We start from the raw sequence: 20,090 nt of genomic DNA, 5'->3' as shown, positions 1-20,090 counted from the left end.
TGCAAGTGGACACTCTTGCCGGTATCCTCTATGCATGGTGCTAGACAAGCTTCTCCCTAGCACATACTGTGTCCCACTAGTTCTCTGGGTCTCCACATGGACCCAGGCAACAGGTACTTGGTGTGGTCCACCTGGCAGAGCAAGTAGCAATGTTGCAAATGAAGTATAACATTGGTACATCAAAGGTAATGCACATTAGAACAAAACCTGAACTTTAATGGCATGCTTCTGGGTTCTGAACTGACTGAGCCTAAGATCTAAAGAGATCTCGGGAAGGTTGGGGATAGCCCAGTTGCCAGGAATCATCAGGAAAGGAACAAACTACAATAACCCACACTGGGATTGCCTTGTTTCGATCTATACTGAGGTCTCATTTGGATTCCTGTGTTCAGTTCATGTTCCTGTATCTCAACAAGGACATTGCAGAGCTGGAGAAATTACATATGAGGTCAATGAAGGTCATCAAGGGCCTGCAGCGCCTTTCCTATGAGGAACGGCTAGAAGACTTATCCATTTAGCAAAACCAATGATGAATATGACAGACGTTTATAAAATTGTGGCATGAGGGAGCTTTTTCTCCCAATGAAATTGAGGGTCAGTGGGTTCAGGATAGGCAAAAGGAAACCGTTCTTTACTCCAAGAGCAGTTGAACCGTGGGATTCACTGGGAGTTGTGAGGTCAACAAGCCAGGTGGCTTCCAAGGATAGCAGCTCCATCAATGGCTATTAGGTTTGGTGAATGATGGGAACCTTGCAGGTTTAGAGGCACCAATCCTTTGAAGACCAGGGCAGGAAGGTAGCCTCGGGGTCTCTGTGCTCTGTTGTTAATCCTGTCAATAGGTTTGTTGCTGAAGTTGAATCTATAACAACCAACCAAACAAATGCATAACCTACACATCTCTCTAAGTAACAAATAACCACAGTCACACTTTGTCCACCAGACATTGTGGAAATGACATCAGCTAAAAGTTATAAAATGTTTACGAAACGTTACTCTCTGTGGCAACCAGAGAGGCTTACTGGGGGCCCAAGCAAAGGGATCTTGGGCCCTTTCCCCAGCCACGTGCATGGTGAGATGAAGGCACGGAGGCTGAATGGGCGTTAGACCAAAGGTGTGATTGCAGGGATAGGATTAACAAAAAGAAACACTTCAGGGAGAAATGAGAAGCTTCTGGATGATCCTGGAATCCAGCTGATGTCTAATGTCTGGTTGAGGATAGTAATTGAACTCTAGCAGAATGGAATAATAGTGGGGCGGGAAGGGGGTTTAGGGTAAACAAAGGATTTGGCTTCAGGATGAGACTTTGAGAAAGAATGTCTGCCAGTCCCTGCTTAATAGAATCAGAGTCCAGTAGCAGCCTTAAGACCAACAAAGGTTTATTCAGGGCATGAGCTTTTGAGTGCAAGCATTCTTTGTCAGACTTTAGTCTGAATAAATATTTGTTGGTCTTAAAGGTGCTACTGGACTCTGATTCTATTGTGCTACTTCAGACCAACACGGCCACCCATTTGAATCAGTCACTGCTTAGCAATGCAATGGTCATGAGGGGAAGATGGTCAGGAAAGACAGACGCTCCTTGCCTTGACTGAAGACGTATATGTGACTCCCAGCCTCTGTGCAGAAAGGTGTATTTCAGGAGCAGGGTCAGTCGGCCTCAGTATGGCCACTGGTGCTCTTCAGAGAGCCTTGTGGTGGTGGGCTGGCTTGCCCTTGCCTAGACCTGTGTGGGTATCGATGGCAGTTCGATGCAGAGGTGCAGGTGCATGTTTGCAGAGTCAATCCAACAATGAGGGTTCTTGCCCCTGAGAACACAGGGGGAGTTCTGCCACCCAGGCTACTTGTTGGGGTTGTGCATCCTCTGGTGCCCTGGGGAAGGGATGATCCAGCAGTCACCGGAGGAGCAGTGGCCCATTGTCCTACCTCTGTGTGTAGGTGCTCAGCACCACCCCACCCTCACGTGCCACCCCCCACCCCTGCTTGCATGCCTGGCTCCAAACTGCACCCAGGACAATTGGGGAAAGCCTCTTTTTGAAGGGAGGGCTTCTTTGGGACACCCATCCTAGCGTGGTGTAGTTATTAAAATAATGCTACTCCTCCACAGGCAGCCAACTGAGTGACCTTGGGCTAGTTACAGTTCTCTCAGAGCTATTTTCACAGAACAGTTCTGTCAGAGCTCTCTCCGCTCCACCTACCTCACTGGGTGTCTGTTGTGGGGAGAGTAAGGAAAAAGTGTTTGCAAGTCACTTTGGGGCTCTTTTGTGTAGTGAAAAGCAGGGTATAAGAAACCAGTTCTTCCTGTCTCTGCTCCCTCAGCTTGGCATCTGCACAGCATGGCTGCTGGCACGTGGACAGGGCATGTGGGGGAAGAAGCTGTGGTTCCCCTGTGGTCAGGGATAGAGCGTTTCCCAGGCCCCTTCCGTTTTCAGTTCTCTTTTTGACATTCAGTTTGTTGCCCTAAAAAGCAGCTTCAGAGTTTGGAATTCTCACATTCTGTGAACAGCAAATATTCTGCTTCATTGGTCTGCGGGTTGATTTCTGCTGGCAAAGAACGTCCACAGCACAGCTGCTCCTGCCACAATTTTATAAAGGCCTGTCATATTCATTATTGTTTTTGCTAAATGGAAGGAGGAGTCACCCACTCCCCCCCATAGCCCCTTAAGAAGGAGTCTGGTAAACCAGTGGTCCCCAACCTTTTTTTGGCTGGGGACTGGCAGGGCGATGGCCACGCCCACGCAGCGCTCATGCGTGGCCGGGCCGTGCATGCGCACATGCACGCCGCGCAGCCGAAATCGCGCACGCACGGCACTTTTGCGCATGCGCAATTTCGGCCACGCATGCGCGATGCGTGGTGCGGCCCTGATTCCCTCTCCCCCCCTCCTGCAGTAAGAAGCTTCCTGGGCCGCAAGCTTGCGGCCCGGGAAGTTTTTTACTGCGGGGGGGGGAAGGGAACCGCGGCCCAGCACACTGGCCTTTGCGGCCCGGCACCGGGCCATGGACTGCAGGTTGGGGACCACTGTGGTAAACAACTGAGCAGTCAGTCCTCTGCACAGCCAGCAGCTCTCTGACACACCAACCCCCTTGGGCCCATGACTCCTGCCATCCCCTAATGGACTGCACTTTGGTGGGTTCCTGTGGATGAGGGGAAAGGAGGGGGGAGGTTTGGGGCAGGAGCCCTGCTTAGCTATAAGTCTATGGGCCAGCATTTGTGTCCTGCTTCTGGAGATGGGGCATCTGTTTGGGCCCAGGACCAGGACGGGTCAGCCAGAAAGTGTGGACTTTGCACTCCCTGTTGCCTGCTCACCCGAAGTGCTCAGCCAGGGGTGTCAAGTGCCTCTCTGGGCTTCTCTCGACACCCAGTGCCTCACCACCACTTTTAGGTCCTCATAACAGAGAATTGTCTGAAAGCACCCCATGCTGCGTGCCCTGCCTTGGGAGTTGTGGGGCATCCTGGCTGGGATTTATGAAGGACTGGGGGCCATGGCTGGGTGCTGGGGACGGGGCTTGACTGCCATGGGCTGTGCCCTTAGTCATCAACGGAAGCTGCTTGGGGCCTCGTGGTCTTGGACGAGGCAGGGGGGCAATTGCATTTTCCAGTCAATGGCTGTGTATGGGCTGCATTGCATTTTGGGGTGTGGTGTAAATTTGCATCTCTGTCAGGAGGCATTCCTGGGCTGAACAGCATCTTGGAGTGGCCTGACACTAATCATGCCCAACGACTGCAAAGGAGCACAAGTGCTGCAAAAGCTGCACTGGCACCTGAGAGTGACACAGTGGTGCTCAGGTTCTGTACTGGCATCAATGCCCTGGCACTGATACACAAGCGTGTTGTACCAGCAGGGCTCAAAGAGAAGGTATTCAGACTTGCTGCTCCCTGTTGCATTCTGAGAAAGACGTCAGTGTGGGATGGGTGTAGTTTCTTTTCCTCAGCATGCAGGTGGGATTGGCGAAAATATTTTAGATTCTTGACACATCTGTTCCATCTTGGCCCTCTGGATTCTAGAAATGGATGGTGAAGAAATATCTAAGAATCCAAGAAGGAGGAGGTTCTTTCTGAACATAAATCAAACATTTCTTAGGAACTGATACAAGTGACAGTCTCCTGCTCATTTGTTTCGTCCTCCTTCTTATGGCTTTGTTCTCTGTTTTTATGAATAAACAGGTAACACCTTACCTGCCTAGGTCCCATTTTATTCAATGGGGCTGATGGCCCAGGGCCTGATCTGGGATTTTAGGATTGTTTGGCTAGCGTGCAAAGCCCAAATAGAATGACCACTTTTATGACTTTTTATTCTACTGCAGAAGAACAAATGACGCAGGTGGGACAGTCCCAAAAGAGCCTGTGTGTCAAACAATAGATTTACATGAAATTATATAACTTATCATTGGAGGTGGGAAAAGGTGATGCCCTCAGGGGTCAAACCAATAACCTAAGGTCTCCACCCTTTGCATATCCCCCCGGAATCACCCTTAGCCATTTTGCTCAATCACTGGAAAGGTCCCAAAAAGGCAATATCACTTCCTCCCTGCCCTCCGCATGACTCCAATGGTTTAATATCCACAATTCTAGTTACTTCCACTGGCCTTGGAAATAGGCCAATCCGGTACATTAACATGGGCAATATTGGCAGCATTTCAAGAGATAGTCAAGTACATCCTTCTCACAAGGCCTTCTGATTAAGACATAGTTCCAGAAGCTAAGTTACAGAGACAAAATATTACAGAACTTTGCATTGTCACTTACAGTGTTTAATCACTGAATGGGCACTTTAGAAATCTTAGCATTTTATAGCATAGCAAAGTGAAAAGTTCACCCTCTTCTCCATCAGGGCTTCATCCCAGCCATTCTTAAGAGAGGCCATATGTCCCTTGGGAGGCCCTGGCACATTTGAAGGGGGACACAGACTAGAGAATGTGAGTACAGCCCAAAGGGTTTATGCCCTCGTAACTGAACTGACGAAATACACGTATTGTCACACATGACATCATTAATTACCTGAAAGTTCAACCTTCATCAAGGCAAAGCAAAAGAAAGCCTGTAATCTATTTCTTTGTGTGCTTGAATTAATGCATTCAAGAAAAAAATGAACACACATGCATCTCTTGGTCAAATGTTCTAGAAATGTCTCAAGTAAAGTTAGTCCACTCTTAGGCCTATTATGCATGGAGTGGAAGGTCTGCATTCGGGGTGGAATAAAAAGGTAAAGGTATCCCCTGTGCAAGCACCAGGTCATGCCTGACCCTTGGGGTGACGCCCTCTAGCGTTTTCATGGCAGACTCAATACGGGGTGGTTTGCCAGTGCCTTCCCCAGTCATTACCGTTTTACCCCCCAGCAAGCTGGGTACTCATTTTACCGACCTCGGAAGGATGGAAGGCTGAGTCAACCTTGAGCCGGCTGCTGGGATCGAACTCCCAACCTCATGGGCAGACAGCTTGACAGCATATATGCTGCCTTACCACTCTGCGCCACAAGAGGCTCATTCGGGGTGGAATGGTGGCGGCTAAAATCACCAATTATGCACACCACAGGCAGCAACCAGGCGCAGAGCAATGTATGCCGCCGAAAAAGCTGCATCCGGGCGACTAGGGTCCAAACAGAAGTGGCTCCAGATTGGCTGTGTGCATGATCGGCTGCTCTGGGTTTTGCCACCATTGAGTTCCGTCCTGTGCTTTGCGGTTTGCTTCGCTTCTACTTCCTCCGCGTTCTCCATACTGCCGTTCCAGCGGCCGTGCATAATAGGCCTTAGGTTCTTAGGCCTTTTCTTAGCCTAGCTCATTGCACAAGCAGCCAGCCTGCTGCAGGGAGCCTTGGGACCTGAGAAGAGATCCTAAAAGGTCCAGAGAGGGAAGAATTAAGGGGGGGGATCAGAAAGGAAAGAGGTTGGAGGGAGGCATTACCTTGAGCCTTCTGGGGTGACTTAAGAGCATTCTGGTGTCATAAGATCCAGATGTACCTCAGACCTCCACCAGCCAAAAGACTGGGGGGGGGGGGTTGGTGGGCACCAATCTTGAAGAAGGAGAAAGCAGAGGGTTCCATACATCAAGCCCATGTCAACAACTTCTGTCCTGCAGGTGAACAATCATGAATGGGGAACACTTTCTGCAGAACCCTGGACAGCTCCAGGGATGAAACCTGGTAGGAAGGGATGAAACCTGGTAGGCTGCCTTTGTATGCTGGGTCACCTTTGATGGCAGGCAATTCTGCAATTCTTTCTACCAGTTTGTGAAAAGCAGCCACTGAAGGCTGTAATCAGGAGCAGAGGACTGCTGAGCACATATGCATGCATTTGTTTGGTGCTATGGAGATCTTGGCCATCTTGCCTCTCAGATTTTCTGCACTTGGGGAAAAGGGTAGTGGCTCATATCAGCCTCCCATGAATATGTTTTGTTTCTTTAAAAGATGTGATAAGGGGAAGAATGGCATAACTGTTGTCTGGCCAGTGGGGAATTTCCTTGAAGGGCCCATGAGGAAGAGTTCTGAAGTGTCGTAATATTCATCTTTTTAAAAAAAACAACCCTGTCAGTTCTTAAAAACACAGGGCACCGCAGAGAGAAAAGTGATCCACTCTGAAGCGATGAGGATGAATGCAGAATGCAGTTTTATTTTACTGCTCTGTCTGATGACAGCAGGAGCTCCTGGGAAGGCAACGGAAACCTGTCCAGGTGAGTCTTTCACAGGGTTGCCCTAGGACCCGGAGCCACTGCTGCAGTTTAGGGATGTGATCTGCCATGTAAGCAAAGTGGAAAGGAAACTGGATTCTGATTTAGCATCAGGTTTGATTTCCATCCTTTCAGCCCCAAACTCTTAATATTTGCAGATATTAGTATTTAACTATATGTCAAAGAAGTGTTTGAAAATAAATACAGGTCCTTGGACCTGGTGTTAATTCTGCAATCTTGAAAAAATGCACCATCCAACATTTCTTTTTGTCTCATTTATACTTTACCTTATCCCCTAACTTTCTCCCCAAAGTGGCTTCCGTCCTTCTCCTCTCGTCCATTATATCTTCACAACAACCCTTCAAGGTAGATGAGGCTGAGCCTCTGTGAGTGATCCAAGTTTACCTGGCAAGCTTCTGTGGCAGAAAAAGGATTTCAAGTTTCTCCAGTTTTTTGGGTTGAAATTTTGCAGTCAGTATACATGCTGAAATGGATCTCTAGTCAAATGTTTAAAAAAATTCTGAAGGCAGTGCTGCATTGCTTTGAAAACTTGTAGGTCACATTTCATATGAAAATGTTTGTTCATTCTTGTTGCCAAAGCTTGGGATGGACCAAATTTACAGCAGTCATTAAGGCCCCCTTCTGATGTTAAAAAAATCTTTAAAAAATGTACTCTGTCCAAATTAGCAGCAACACTATAGCAATTGATGGGAAAACATTTAGCAATTTTCCAGAAAGTTAGGAATCTCTCTCTCTCTCATCACTTGTTCAAGGTACTATAATGCTCAAAATGTGTTAGACTGGTAGTTTATGATGTGTTTATCAACTAAAAAAAGTAATCTCGCCACTCCAATCCATTGCAGGTTTAAAAATATGTATATATATATACCAGGATCCATAATGCCCACATCGGAGTATGCACTTTAAGTGTCCTTTTGCAGCTGGATTCTCCTGTATGGAACAGGATAATCTCTTTCTAAAGTGCATGGAAAATGCATTATTCAGCATGCGCATAATGAGCCTATATATACTGTGGATTGAGTAGTGAATACACTTAAATTGCATGTGCCACACAAATGATTCACAACACTATAGGCTACGTGTCCTGCTCTAGTGTCAAATAGGATTGTGTCACATATGACTACTTCAGAAGAAGCTTAACTGTGCTGCTACCACGGATGCATAGCTTTGCTGAAGGAAGTGAATTCAGTGTCTGTCCTCTGTTTGGCTGGCTGGAAAGACTTTGAAGGTTCCTTTAGACGGCTTCCTAAATACCCCTCCCAGCTGTAGACAGAGGGTGGGCAAAGATAGGACAGGAGGAGAAGACACTGAAGAAGTCCTTGACCTCTCTGACTGTCGGGGAATGCTTGAACCAGGCACAATCTCCAAATTAGAATCCAGCACCACGTCCAGGTGGGAGGTTTTCCTTGGTCACTCCATCAATAGGCTGACTGAAGCCAAAGCCATGACAACTGGCCAAACAAAAGCATAACATACACATCACTCTAGGTAAAAAATCAACACAGTCTCACTTTGTCCACAATACATAGTGAAAATGAAATCAGTTGATAGTTATAAAACATAGCCGAACCGTCTGGATCACAAAGCGAAATAAATAAAAGAAGATGAAAAAAGAATTATATTCAGGCTACAATGAAGACTCCTCATCCATACTAGGGTCCAGCCTTTCCCTAATATGTTGTAAACCATCCCAAGCCAGTTTCCGGGAGGTTATATAAATCCAAGCAATAAATAATAACAATTATTATTATGGATGACAAAATGAACTTGGCAACTCTTAAGGTGACAGGAGGGAATATATCTTCCAAAATAAATATTATTGGACCAGAGACAGTACTCAGTATTGTGTCCAACTTAATTTGGATATCTTCATATAAGAGTCAATACAAGACATAATGAATGAGATCTTCTACTTGGTTAAGCCCTCAAGGGCAGAACTGACAATCCAGTGTGACTTGTTTAAACCTGCCATGCAAACAAGCTGAAGAAAAGGTCTGGAACCTTCCACTAGCAAAGTCTAGCAGGTCTTGGTCGGATCATTTAAATATCCTGAAAAAGATTAGGCAGATGTAAACCTTGGCTATCTGGGAAATGTGGAGTTTTGGACCAGGTATCTTTCCTTGATCAGTTGGCCCCAAAGTTTCCAATTTAACAGTGTAATGAAATATTATTCAACACCCCTTTTAAAAACAGTAATGCAGTGTTGTATTTGTGTATGTGTGTGTATCTCTATAGAAATATTGTATTGAGCTGTCCCCCCACCCCTATTATGCTGCTTATTTTCTCACTGTCTCCAAGGTCCTTTTAGAATGACTCTCTTATTTTGTGACCAAGAGAACAAAGGATTCTTCTATGACCTGAGAAGTAGAGAGTTAAAAGAGCTGACCTTTGCTTTACAGACGTCAATGGGAGTGTCTGTGTCAAAATCCCACATTGTCGTGTGGCTTAATATGAGGATTTACAGTTCTGGAGTTCAGGCTTTGCTGGATATGCGAAAACAAACAACCACAACCAGCACTTTATTGGCAGTCATTTAGCCTTCATAGGACCATTTACACACTGGGAACTTCACTGTCCCAGCTTGTGTGCAAGAGCACAAATCGGGGGCAGATGAGGTGCACGGGGCCAAATGCTCCCCCATTTGGTTGCAGGAAGAGGTGGGGCAACCTGCCATGACTAAAACTCCAGCCTGCAGCATGGCATGAAACCTCCAGTGCATAAATGGTCTAGTAAAAAAGTAAAATCCGTCAATTAATTGGTTGAAGGAATTTAAAACTAAGAATCATTAAATTATAGGCAAAAAAGTGTACACTTAGAACTGTTATTTCCCTGTGACAGTTTTGCACATCTTAATGGCAGCAGCACAGAATTTGGCAGTATACAAGGTGATTTGTGGGTTCTCGTCATTTAGAAGTTTTTCCACCTTTTCTTTTGCTGTCAGACCCGAGTACCTTTCTAGTGTAAATGGTATTACTTTATCTCAGGGCAGAATGTTGCTCTTTGATGTAACTATCCTGATTTCTCTGCAGAGGTGAAAGTTGTGGGCCTGCATGGAGATGAGAGACTTACCATCCTCCGGGGATGTCCAGGGGATCCTGGTGCAACAGGGCCGAAGGGTGACCCAGGCGCTAATGGCGCAATTGGTACGTCATTATACAGATGCAGGATTTGTTTAAAACCAAGATTCTGGGACTGAGAGCCATGCTGTAGAATACCCCTCTGGTGTGCCAGACAGATGAGGTCAGGTGGGGTGAATCATAGAATCATACAGTTGGAAAGGACCATTCAGGCCATCAAGTCAACCCCTGCTCAATGACGCATCAGACTAAGGCATCCATGATAAGTATCTGTCCAGATGCTGCTTGAAGACTGTCAGCTCACCACCTCCTTAGGCAGTCGATTTCACTGCTGAACTACTCTGACTGTGAAATCCTGATATCTAGCCAATGTCATTCTCAGCATTGTTTAAACCCATTATTGTGGGTCCTGGTAAGGGAGTGCCCCATGCTGCTGTGGAGGCGTTGAGGTCAGCAGGCTCACCTGTGCTCCAGTCAGAAGTTATTGGGGAGCAGCTCCTATCCCACGACATCCTTGCACCCGCTGGATGCCTCTGCTGTCCTCCAGCCCACTGCCATTTCTGTGACTGGGCTGCTGCATGCCTCTGGGGACACTGATTTAGTTTGGTATTGGTTGTCATTCTGGGAGAACTCCAGATCCTAATCTGGAGTGCAGCTGATTTTCCAATGACAGAGATGCAAACTTGCCAGGTGTCCCCTTTCAGTCGGGCACCTCCCACCCACACCCAACCCCTTCCTGCCACTGCTCAGTTGGGCATCAGAAGGAAAATGGGAGGAGGTCCATAGAGTTCCATCCCCACCATGTTACTGCCAACACAACCTGGAAGTGACACCATTGGCTTGGACCATGCTTTAGCATTCATTCATATCTCTGGGAGCCCAGAATACAGTGACTTTGTCAGCCCTACAAAAGAAGGGATTAGCTCCTACTTTGTTCTTTGGAGGTAGCTATTCTGTATTTAACTGAAAAGCTTTTTTGAGTTGAGAGGTTTTCATCATCCTATGGCAGTCGTGCAGTAGAAATGGATAAGGGAAATGAAGAAGAAAGGGATTTTCTCTCTCGCACGACAGGTGAAGAGTCTCTTTCCAAAATCTTTTGCAGAGCTGCCCCCTCCCTTTCCAAACTCATTCTCAAAGCTAGCAATTCTTACTTGCATATGGCCAAAGAGGGAGGGAAGTGCCTGTGGGTGTGGACCAGGGGTGGTGGTTTTCCTGCCAGAACCTTAAGGCAGCTAAATTCTACCTTCAGGACTGTATCTGGATGGAAATTATTGTTTAAATGCCTACCCTTGTTTGTTTTCTCCCTGTAGGAGAGAAAGGCCATCCAGGAATCCCAGGAAAAATTGGACCTACTGGCGTGAAAGGTAACATGCAAAATGTTAGATTTAGATGGTATAAGTAATTTGAAACCTTGGTAGGTATTGACAGAATAAATCACAACTTGAATAAAGTGTAGATAAAGGTTTACTCAGGAGCTATGTTGGTTGATAGTACAGAGGAGAGAGAGAGATATCCCATAATAGCGCAGAATCCATCTACAACCCAGAGCTTTTTACAGAATTTACAGCTGTGAACTGGCAGCATTGAGTGACCCTCCAGCTGGCATCCCAGTCTTCCATTTTGTGCTAATCCCTTTGTCTTTTTCCTTCTCTTGAACCAGGAGAGAAAGGGGACGTGGGTCCGACTGGCCCAAAAGGTAAGGAATGACTGGATTACATGGCAAGGTGGTGGTTTTATGATTGTATTTGTTTTGTTTTGTTTTGTTTTGTATAAATCTGTACTGTTAACTCATGTAAATGATTGCTGCCTTGGAGTCCTGAATCTGGATGTTTTAAATGTTTGAAAAGACTGTAGTCCTTCCTCCTCTGAAGGAAGACTTCTAGCTTCTTGGAGATGTGGAGAGCAACTAACATTATGTCTATGCTTTCATTGTCAGGGGACAAAGGAGAAACAGGCCCCCCAGGAATATTAGGTAGGTGGCAAATAAATACCTCCGTCTGTTGTAGTCACTGCAATTTTGGGCTTAGAGCACTGGAGGAGCGACTCAGCCAAGAAAGCTTCAAAGAGAAAGAGCAGGTGGGAAAAATTAGCAAAAGACCTGTTAGTACACCTGGAGATACAGTAGTAAGAATGTCATTTTTGTTAGATTGAACATACATTTAGTCCCTGGAGATATTCAGGAGCTGGCAGCATATTTTAAAATGCTGTGTTTATATTCTAAAGTGGACGGTTATTTCTGATGGGGCCTTTGGATTTATGTTTCTCAAATGTGGAGCCTTCCACACACAAATTGCTGCAAGGCAATCTGATTTTGAAACTGGGGAGCATTTCGATACGGTACAAAGACCTGTGAAGTTTGAGAATTTCAATTCCCGAACTCCCAGAGCACACGGAACTAAAATGCCAGTGTCCCCATTCATTCAGTCATTAGTTGAGCTACAAATATGCTAACTTCCCAGAGGCTGAGGCATGCATGACAGCATGTGGTCCTCTGGTTCTGCTGTGGCTTGCCAGAGGCTGAACAAAACACACACACACACGCTCATGCAACCATGGGCATTTCCAGGCAATGGAGCAAGAGGTTGATTTTGTCCTGTTGGGCTTCCCTCAGTGGTTAGCCAACTTGGTAGGTGAGCAGTGGGCCTAGAGGGGGGACAGTGGATCATCAATCTGGAAAACAAACTCAATGGGCCTGGTCCACTGGGAGATTCTCCCCTCCTGAAATAGACTGGAAATATGCTAGATACTTTTATGCCTCTTGTGGACAAAATGCCAGGTGGTGAGTTACAGGGCGGGAAACAGCAGGGCAGAGAAGTTATTGGTTTATTCCAAGTCTGATCTGCTTTCCTTCTATTGCTGTGTCTTTTACACAGAAAAAAGAGAACTCGAGGATCTCCACTGCAAGCACGGTATGTGTTTTCCCAGATGCTTTCCACAGTTATAACGTCATGTCCTGTACAGTGAGGGATGCTCTGGGCAGCAGACGTGGCTTGAGCCATAACTTCAGTTCTCTTGGCTCTGTTGGCCAGACTTTGTTGACTTTCAGCACAAATATTCTGCTCTCCCCAGCCTCCACCTACCCGATATTGATTGAGCCAATGACAGATCAGAGAGGGCACTTTCTTTATACTCAGCTGGCTGTGCCACAAAGCTGCAACCTGTGACTTATTGTACAATTTCCATACACAAACATTGCATTCCTCTTCCATCCAGGGGCCAAGAACTGCAAGGAGCTCTTAGCCAAGGGGGTGATCCTGAGTGGCTGGTACACCATCTATCCCTGGAACTGTGAGCCTCTGACCGTGCTGTGCGACATGGACACAGATGGAGGTGGCTGGATTGTAAGTTCAGTTTGGGAGGGCGAGAGCACACTGGCTCATTTTCTTCCTAGGAATGGCTAAAAAGCCTCATCAGCCTTGCGAAAAGTTAACGAGCAGCCTGTTCTGGATGGGATCTCACTTGTAGGTTTAAAGATAATGGGCACTTTTTGATCCTGAGTTACAGATGGAGGTGCAGATCTCCTCTTTGGCATGCCAAACTTTTGCTATAGCCTTTCCTGAGCAGGCTCAATTTGGCTCCACTTGTCCATGCCCCATTCACATCCAGATTGGATTATTGCCCTGCCAACTGTGTAAGGTGTCAAAGCTTCAACTGCTACATTATGCTGCACCCAGATTACTGTCTGGGGCTGGTTCTACCTCACACCTATTGGTTAACAGTTTCCCAGACTTGAGATTCTTCACAACCCTGAGAGAGTGGCAAAAACCACTGAAACATTACATAGAACAATTGTGGGCATGGCAAGGGAAGCATCTGTTGACACTCATTTCCTCCCCTGAGACCACATCTCTCCTACTCACTGCTATATTTCCTGTCTTGGCTGGGAGAAGATCAAACAGAGAAGTCCTCTTCATCCCTTGCAGGTGTTCCAGAGACGGTCCGATGGCTCTGTGGACTTTTACCGGGACTGGGACTCTTACAAGAGAGGATTTGGAAGCAAACTCACAGAATTCTGGCTGGGGAATGAAAACATTCACCGCTTGACTTCGCTAGGTAATGTCCACATCATCTTCATCCTGACATGAATTTGTTCCAATCTTAACTCAGTTCTTCGGCAGATTTGCTTATAAATTAAAATGTAAAAATCCCAAATGGCCTCATGAATGGTAGAGATTCATCTTGATGATCTAGGACCACAGCTGAGCACCCACTAAAGAGAAGGGGAAAGGAAACCATAGCAGCAGGAGGAGTTGGCCTGAGGGGGCCCATAGTTGCTTAGAACAACCAAAATGGGGACAGTTAAGTGGACAGATGCCAAGTCTACAGAGCACTGGAAATGGGGCTGTTATTTCTTGTGGGATGTCCATCCACAGGAAATAATGGCTGGGTGGATTGTTTCTTAGGAGTAGACTTGGACTCTTCATAGCCCATAGGAAATAATAGACCCACTATTACCAATGGTAGGCCAAGATAGCTTCTATCAGTTGTTAGTTTTAGCATCCATCTTTGTTGTTGTGGGGAAGGGACCTTGGAAAAAGGCCTCAACTATTAGATGGAGATTCTTGGCCCTTTAAAACTTAAAGTAACAGCTGCTCAGTCGACCAGCTCCTACCCCCATTCCTTTGCCTCCCTGAAAATTTTCAGAACTCCCGGGATTTTGGCAGTTTTGAGTTATTTTGGCTGTCCCAAAGCTGACCCAAAAGCATTAATTTGGGGGTTAATTTTAGCATGCTTACATCCAAATACACACTGCTAGGGCCACATGCAGCCGTCTATAAGCACATAAGAGCCCATCTTGATCAGACCATTAGACCATCTAGTCCAGCCTCCTGTCTCACACAGAGCCTGAGGCCTTCCCCTGATGCTCCATCTATCTACGGAGGACCCGTCAGCTGAATCTCTGGAGCAGGAAAAGCTGACGATGGCTGCTGTTTCAAAAAGTTCTGTAATATTTATTGAAAGCCTGAGTCAAAATGAGCCCTGATCATAAATATGGTCCAATATATAGAAACTATTGTGTGTGTGTGTGTGTGTGTGTGTGTGTGTATACAATTCTTTCCTCTTCCTTCTCCTGAAGTGGCCTCCAGACACTGGGATTCAGAGGTTTAGGCCCTCTGAATGTGGAGGTTCCCTTTAATCATCAAAGCTTAATAGATCTAGTCTCCATGAATCTGTCTAATCTCCTGTTAAAGGGGTCTGTGCCTGGCCCCATCACACCATCTTCTGTGTATTTTGCTATAGGCAATTCGGTAATGTGTCTCTGCTAACAATGGTCAGCCAACTGCTTCCAGAATGGGCCAGGACATAACTACAGCATAAGATGCCATTCCAATAGAAGGGTTGGAGCACAAAGGCTAAAACATTTCCCAATTTTTTCCTCTGTCACAGCAGTTCCCAAGGAATGTTCAGCAGTATTCCACCCATTTGTTTCCGGAATTTCATGTAAAATTCCTCTTGCACATGAATCTGTTGTTTTGGAAGACAGGAGGCAGTCCTGCTTAATACAAAACATCTTACATCCTGAAACATAATCTGGGTAATCAGATTTTACTATAGACATGTTAGTATGTTCTAAATAATTAGATTTTATGTAAAAATAAAATAAGATGATGTTTCTGCGGTTCCTGGTTGGACACCTCTGTTCTCAAAGGATTGAGGCAGTCTTCCTGGAACTGGCACTGCTGAAAAACAGTGTGGCGCACAAGCAGAATTTTGCACCTGTGAGCAATCCCATGTGTATTTCAGCAAACCTTGCATCAAAGATTCTTGATAGGTCATGACTGAGCCAGCTCCTTGAACTGTCTGTGGAACTGATGGAGTTCTTCTTGCTGTCTCAACGTCATACCTTTCTGTTTTGGATAGGAGAGAATGAGCTGCGCATTGATCTCACTGATTTTGACAACAAGCACACTGTGGCCAGATATGAGACCTTCAACATTTCAGGGGAGGCCGATCAGTACAGGCTGGGACTTGGAGCCTTCCTGGAGGGCACTGCAGGTACGTGACTGGGGACTTGGGGGTTGGACTAGATGACCCATGAGATCCCTTCCAATTCTATGATTCTATGATTCTATGATTCTATGACCTTCTGGATGGATCCTGTGGTCAGAAGAGAAAACCGTAATTATGGAAGGAGAACAATAAGAGGAATGTTGCAGCTGTCTCCTCAGTTGTCTTCAAAACCGAGGTGGAGATGGTCACAGAAGAGTCAAAGTGAAGATGGAAAAGGCAGTTCTGTGTAGGCTTAGGGTTGCACCCAGATGTCACATGGACAAGAAAAACCTGTTTGTCTGTACAGGTACAAAACTGGTTAAATTTAGGCTTGTGTGCTCCATATCTCCTTCTCTGTTACCCTGCCCTGCTGCATAGAAATGTAGAAACAGAGCTGGAAAAAACCTCAAGGGTCATCTAGTCTACCCACTCTGAAATTCACAATTAACTCCTCCCACACATTCCCCCAGTGATATCTGCTCTATGTGCAGAGGAAGGCAAAACCCTCCAGGATTCCCAGCCAATTTGACCTGGAGAAAAAGTCCTTCCTGATCCCAATGTGATCATCAGCATGCCTCAGGCATCTAAGAAAGGGTCACAAGAGCTGAGCATCGACTCTTCCCTTCCTGCCCTCTATGTCATGATTTGCTTAAGTTCACAGAATTGGCGTTAGTGTCAGATGGCCATTTAGCCTCTGCTTAAAATCTTCCAAGAAGGAGAACCTTTCAAGGAAGGTTGTTACACCGAGGAAGCTCTCTAACCATCAGGAAGTTCTTCCCAATATTTTGTCAAAAAACTCTTTTTGATTTAATTTCAATCCATTGGTTCTGGTCCAGCCTTCTGGAGGAACAACTCCATCCTCTATATGACATCCCTTCAAATACTTGAAACCTTTCAGTACTCTCATCTCCAGGCTAAACATAGCCAGCTCCTTCCAAACTTTCCTCATAGGATTAGGTCTCCAGACCCCTTAGAATATTTGTTGCTCTCGTCTAGACCAGGGGTAGTCAAACTGCGGCCCTCCAGATGTCCATGGACTACAATTCCCAGAAGCCCCTGCCAGCGAATGCTGGCAGGGGCTTCTGGGAATTGTAGTCCATGGACATCTGGAGGGCCACAGTTTGACTACCCCTGGTCTAGACAAACCTGTCAACAGCCTTCTTAAACTGTGTTGCCCCAAAGTTAACACAGTACTCCAAGTGAGGTCTAACTGGAGCAGAACAAAGTGGTACCACATCATGTGATCGGTTGATACCACCTCAAATTGCCTTTTTTATTTTCTGCTACCACATCACACTGTTGACTTGTGTTCTTTGTATGGTCTGCTAAGACCCCCAAGATACATTTTGCAAGTCTTCTGCTAATACTAGTCTTCCCCATCCTAAAATTATGCCTTTGATTTTACTACTTCAATGCAGAAAACTGTGATAGCTGAAGATGGAAGTTTCCAGCTAGCTCCCATGAGTTGTAGTCTTGGCCCTTGACTTTTTAGGCTTACTTTCTTTCACAATAAGCAGCTATGAAAGCAAGGTGGAGAATCCTCACTAGTTTGGGTATGACTCTAACTTCAGTTATGGACCAAAGATTTGGACTCTACTCCTAACTGAAATTCACTGAACTTCCACCTCGAGTCTTGGCATTGTGGGAAAAGGAAGGTAACCAGATCCATGCCAGATTTGCTTGTGGCATCTGGACGGAATCTGCAGTAAGGAATGGACTGTTCACAAAGAGTACCACACTTTTGAAAATCTATTAACTATTATTTTCTCATTCTAAGAAATACGACCTCGATCTTAAGTTGATCAGCCACTATTTGCACACTCCTAAGGGGTCTTGATCAAGGCATGACCCTAATGCCACAGTCCCAGAGGTGATAAGTTCTTCTTTTAGAATAAAAACACCAGTGCCATTGAGATATTTCTGTATTTGATCATTGGGCCCTTCCAAGCAGCTCTTTCAGATTGCTCTGTACATTATGGGATTTCTTGTGTGGAATCAGTTCAAATGTCTGCCATCATCCCATCATCAAATTAAGAGAAACCAGCTAATGTTCAAGCACATGTGAACAAGCTCCAGATGACCGGGATCTAAATATATGATATAAATATATATATATATCCATTGGAAGACCTTGGACCAGAGCTGATGCACAAGTTCTTTGGGAGCTGATCTATGCACATAACCCCTACCTGTAGGCATGTGTGAAGCAGTCTGCAGCCTACCCTAAACTAGACTTTAATCTGTCATTTGCAGGTGATTCACTGACTAGCCACAACAGCATGCCTTTCTCCACCAAAGACAGACAGCAGGATCCTGGCAACAATAATTGTGCAGTGACTTACAAAGGAGCCTGGTGGTACAACAGCTGTCACTATAGCAACCTCAATGGGATGTACTGGCTGGGCTCTCATTCCTCTTTTGCTGATGGTGTGAACTGGCGTACTGGGAAAGGATACAACTATTCCTACAAACGCTCAGAAATGAAATTCAGGCCACGGGAATAGACAGAAGTGCTGGGGAGACAGCTGTCCCTTCACCTGAATTTGACTAGAGAATGGTTTCCTATTTCTGCCAGGATTGGGGAATGCAAAGCAGACATATTGCAAACCCTCTGTTTTAATGATGTTCCTGCCACAGGAAAGCACTTCTGTTCCCGGCTAAACAAGGGCAAAAAAGTTCAGTTGAGGTTTTCTGCCTCTGTCATGAAATTGTCTTGAACCAGATGGAATCCCAAGAAAACCAACCTTTTCACATGTTAGTTTATCCACCAGACTTATAACTCTTGTTTGCCTGCTGAGCAGAAATAAACAACCCTGCTTTATTACTCTGGTGACATTTACAATGAAGTGAAATAAAAGCAACATATTGTAATCTGTGCAGTCTAAAGCTTTGGAGTCTTGAGTCATTTTATATTCATCTCAGTCACAAGGAATGGGAACTACTTGTGAGATGAGCTTGGGTCAGAAGGGCAGGGGCAGGGGCGGGGAGACTGGGGGGTTGCATGTCCATGCAGCAGAAATTACATGGAGAGCCAACACAGGGGTCCAGGAATATTTTAAATCTCACTGTTAGAGCAGAACCTACAAGAGGGCTACATGAGCTCTGCTGGGTGCTGCCAAAATCAAAGCTTCCAGCCATAGGATGACTCTCCAGAGGGCTTGATGATCCTCCTGTGTTTGTGGCTAACCTCAAACTGCAAGAACAAGAAATGGTTGCTAAGCCCCAGAGAGGGAGATGGGGTATGTCGACCTTTGTGGATCATGCATTGCGCAGGCCTGACTTAGTGAAGTGAAGGGACTGAAAGGAGAGGGTGTTCCTGTGCAGAGCAAGCTAAGCTCAGTTGTTCACTGGCTCAGTGATGATCAATCAAAGTGGTGGATGCAGCTGTGAAATCAAACGGCGAATAACACTGGGCCAGAACGCAATGTTAGGCATGAACCGAATACGGAAGAGTAAGGATATCAGCCTTAATACAAAGTGCCGGCTAATGACAAACAAACTATGTCATTAGAAGGGGAGATATTGCAGCTAAAGCTCACTTACTTTGGACACATCATGCGATCAAACTCACTAGAAAGATCATTAATGCTCAGCATGGTCAGCGGCAAAAGGAAACATGGTCGCCAAAGGATCCCCAGGATTGACACAATCAAAGCCTACTCAGGGATGAGCATGAACCAACTAAAAGAAGCAGTCAGAGATAGGGTTGCATGGCGAAGACTATCCTATAGAATCGCCGAGGGATGGACACGACTGAACGGATAATATCATCATCATCATCATCATCATCATCACCATCATCAGTGAAGATGCCTTCTCTAGCACACACTGGTTTAGAAGCAGAGAAAGAACTGGTTGGCTTATACCATGGTGTAGAGAACATGGGGGGGGGGGGGAGTTGTTCCAGTAGGGATTATTGGATCCAGAGAAACAAAGTTAGCCAATTTCTAAACTGGGTGGAGGGGAGAGGGAGAGCCTGGCACAAGTTGCTGGGCAACCCCTAAATCACAGCCCTGTGAGGGTGAGCATGTTCTCTAACATGGCATCCTTCGCCTGTGGTGACCAGGAAGCATGTTTTCTTTGGAGCTGCTAGTGTAGACAGGTGACCATCGGGGTTTGCGCCATTTTGACTCTTCCACTGCAAATCCCCTCCTGACCCTCTCCTGAGCCTTTCAACAAAACAAATCACTTTGCAGGACCAGAGCGATGACAGTCTAGTCCTGCATCCAGTTTCCAGCAGCAGCCAGTTGAGTAGCCTTATCACTCGCAGGGTATTCTGAAGGCAAATGTCACGTCCTCATGATGTTGTGCTTCAATGGGCTTCTTTCTAGTTTTTCCTTGCC

General features: G+C 45.9%; 1 protein-coding gene across 1 annotated transcript; it reads left to right on the top strand.

Moving 5' to 3' along the window:
• The first annotated feature begins 6,523 nt into the window (after positions 1-6,523).
• On the top strand, positions 6,524-18,622 carry LOC143821343 (ficolin-2-like). Its single transcript, XM_077305195.1, has 10 exons — positions 6,524-6,661; positions 9,709-9,822; positions 11,067-11,120; positions 11,417-11,452; positions 11,693-11,728; positions 12,630-12,665; positions 12,970-13,097; positions 13,680-13,809; positions 15,619-15,753; positions 18,001-18,622. The coding sequence occupies exons 1-10, from the start codon at positions 6,574-6,576 to the stop codon at positions 18,249-18,251; spliced, it is 1,008 nt and encodes a 335-aa protein (XP_077161310.1). The 5' UTR covers positions 6,524-6,573; the 3' UTR covers positions 18,252-18,622.
• Positions 18,623-20,090: the final 1,468 nt, after the last annotated feature.

The sequence above is a fragment of the Paroedura picta genome, chromosome 12 (genome assembly GCF_049243985.1).
Source record: "Paroedura picta isolate Pp20150507F chromosome 12, Ppicta_v3.0, whole genome shotgun sequence".
NCBI classification, from domain to species: Eukaryota; Metazoa; Chordata; class Lepidosauria; order Squamata; family Gekkonidae; genus Paroedura; species Paroedura picta.
Note: the sequence above shows the minus strand (reverse complement) of the source record. Positions and strands in the feature narration are given on the sequence as shown.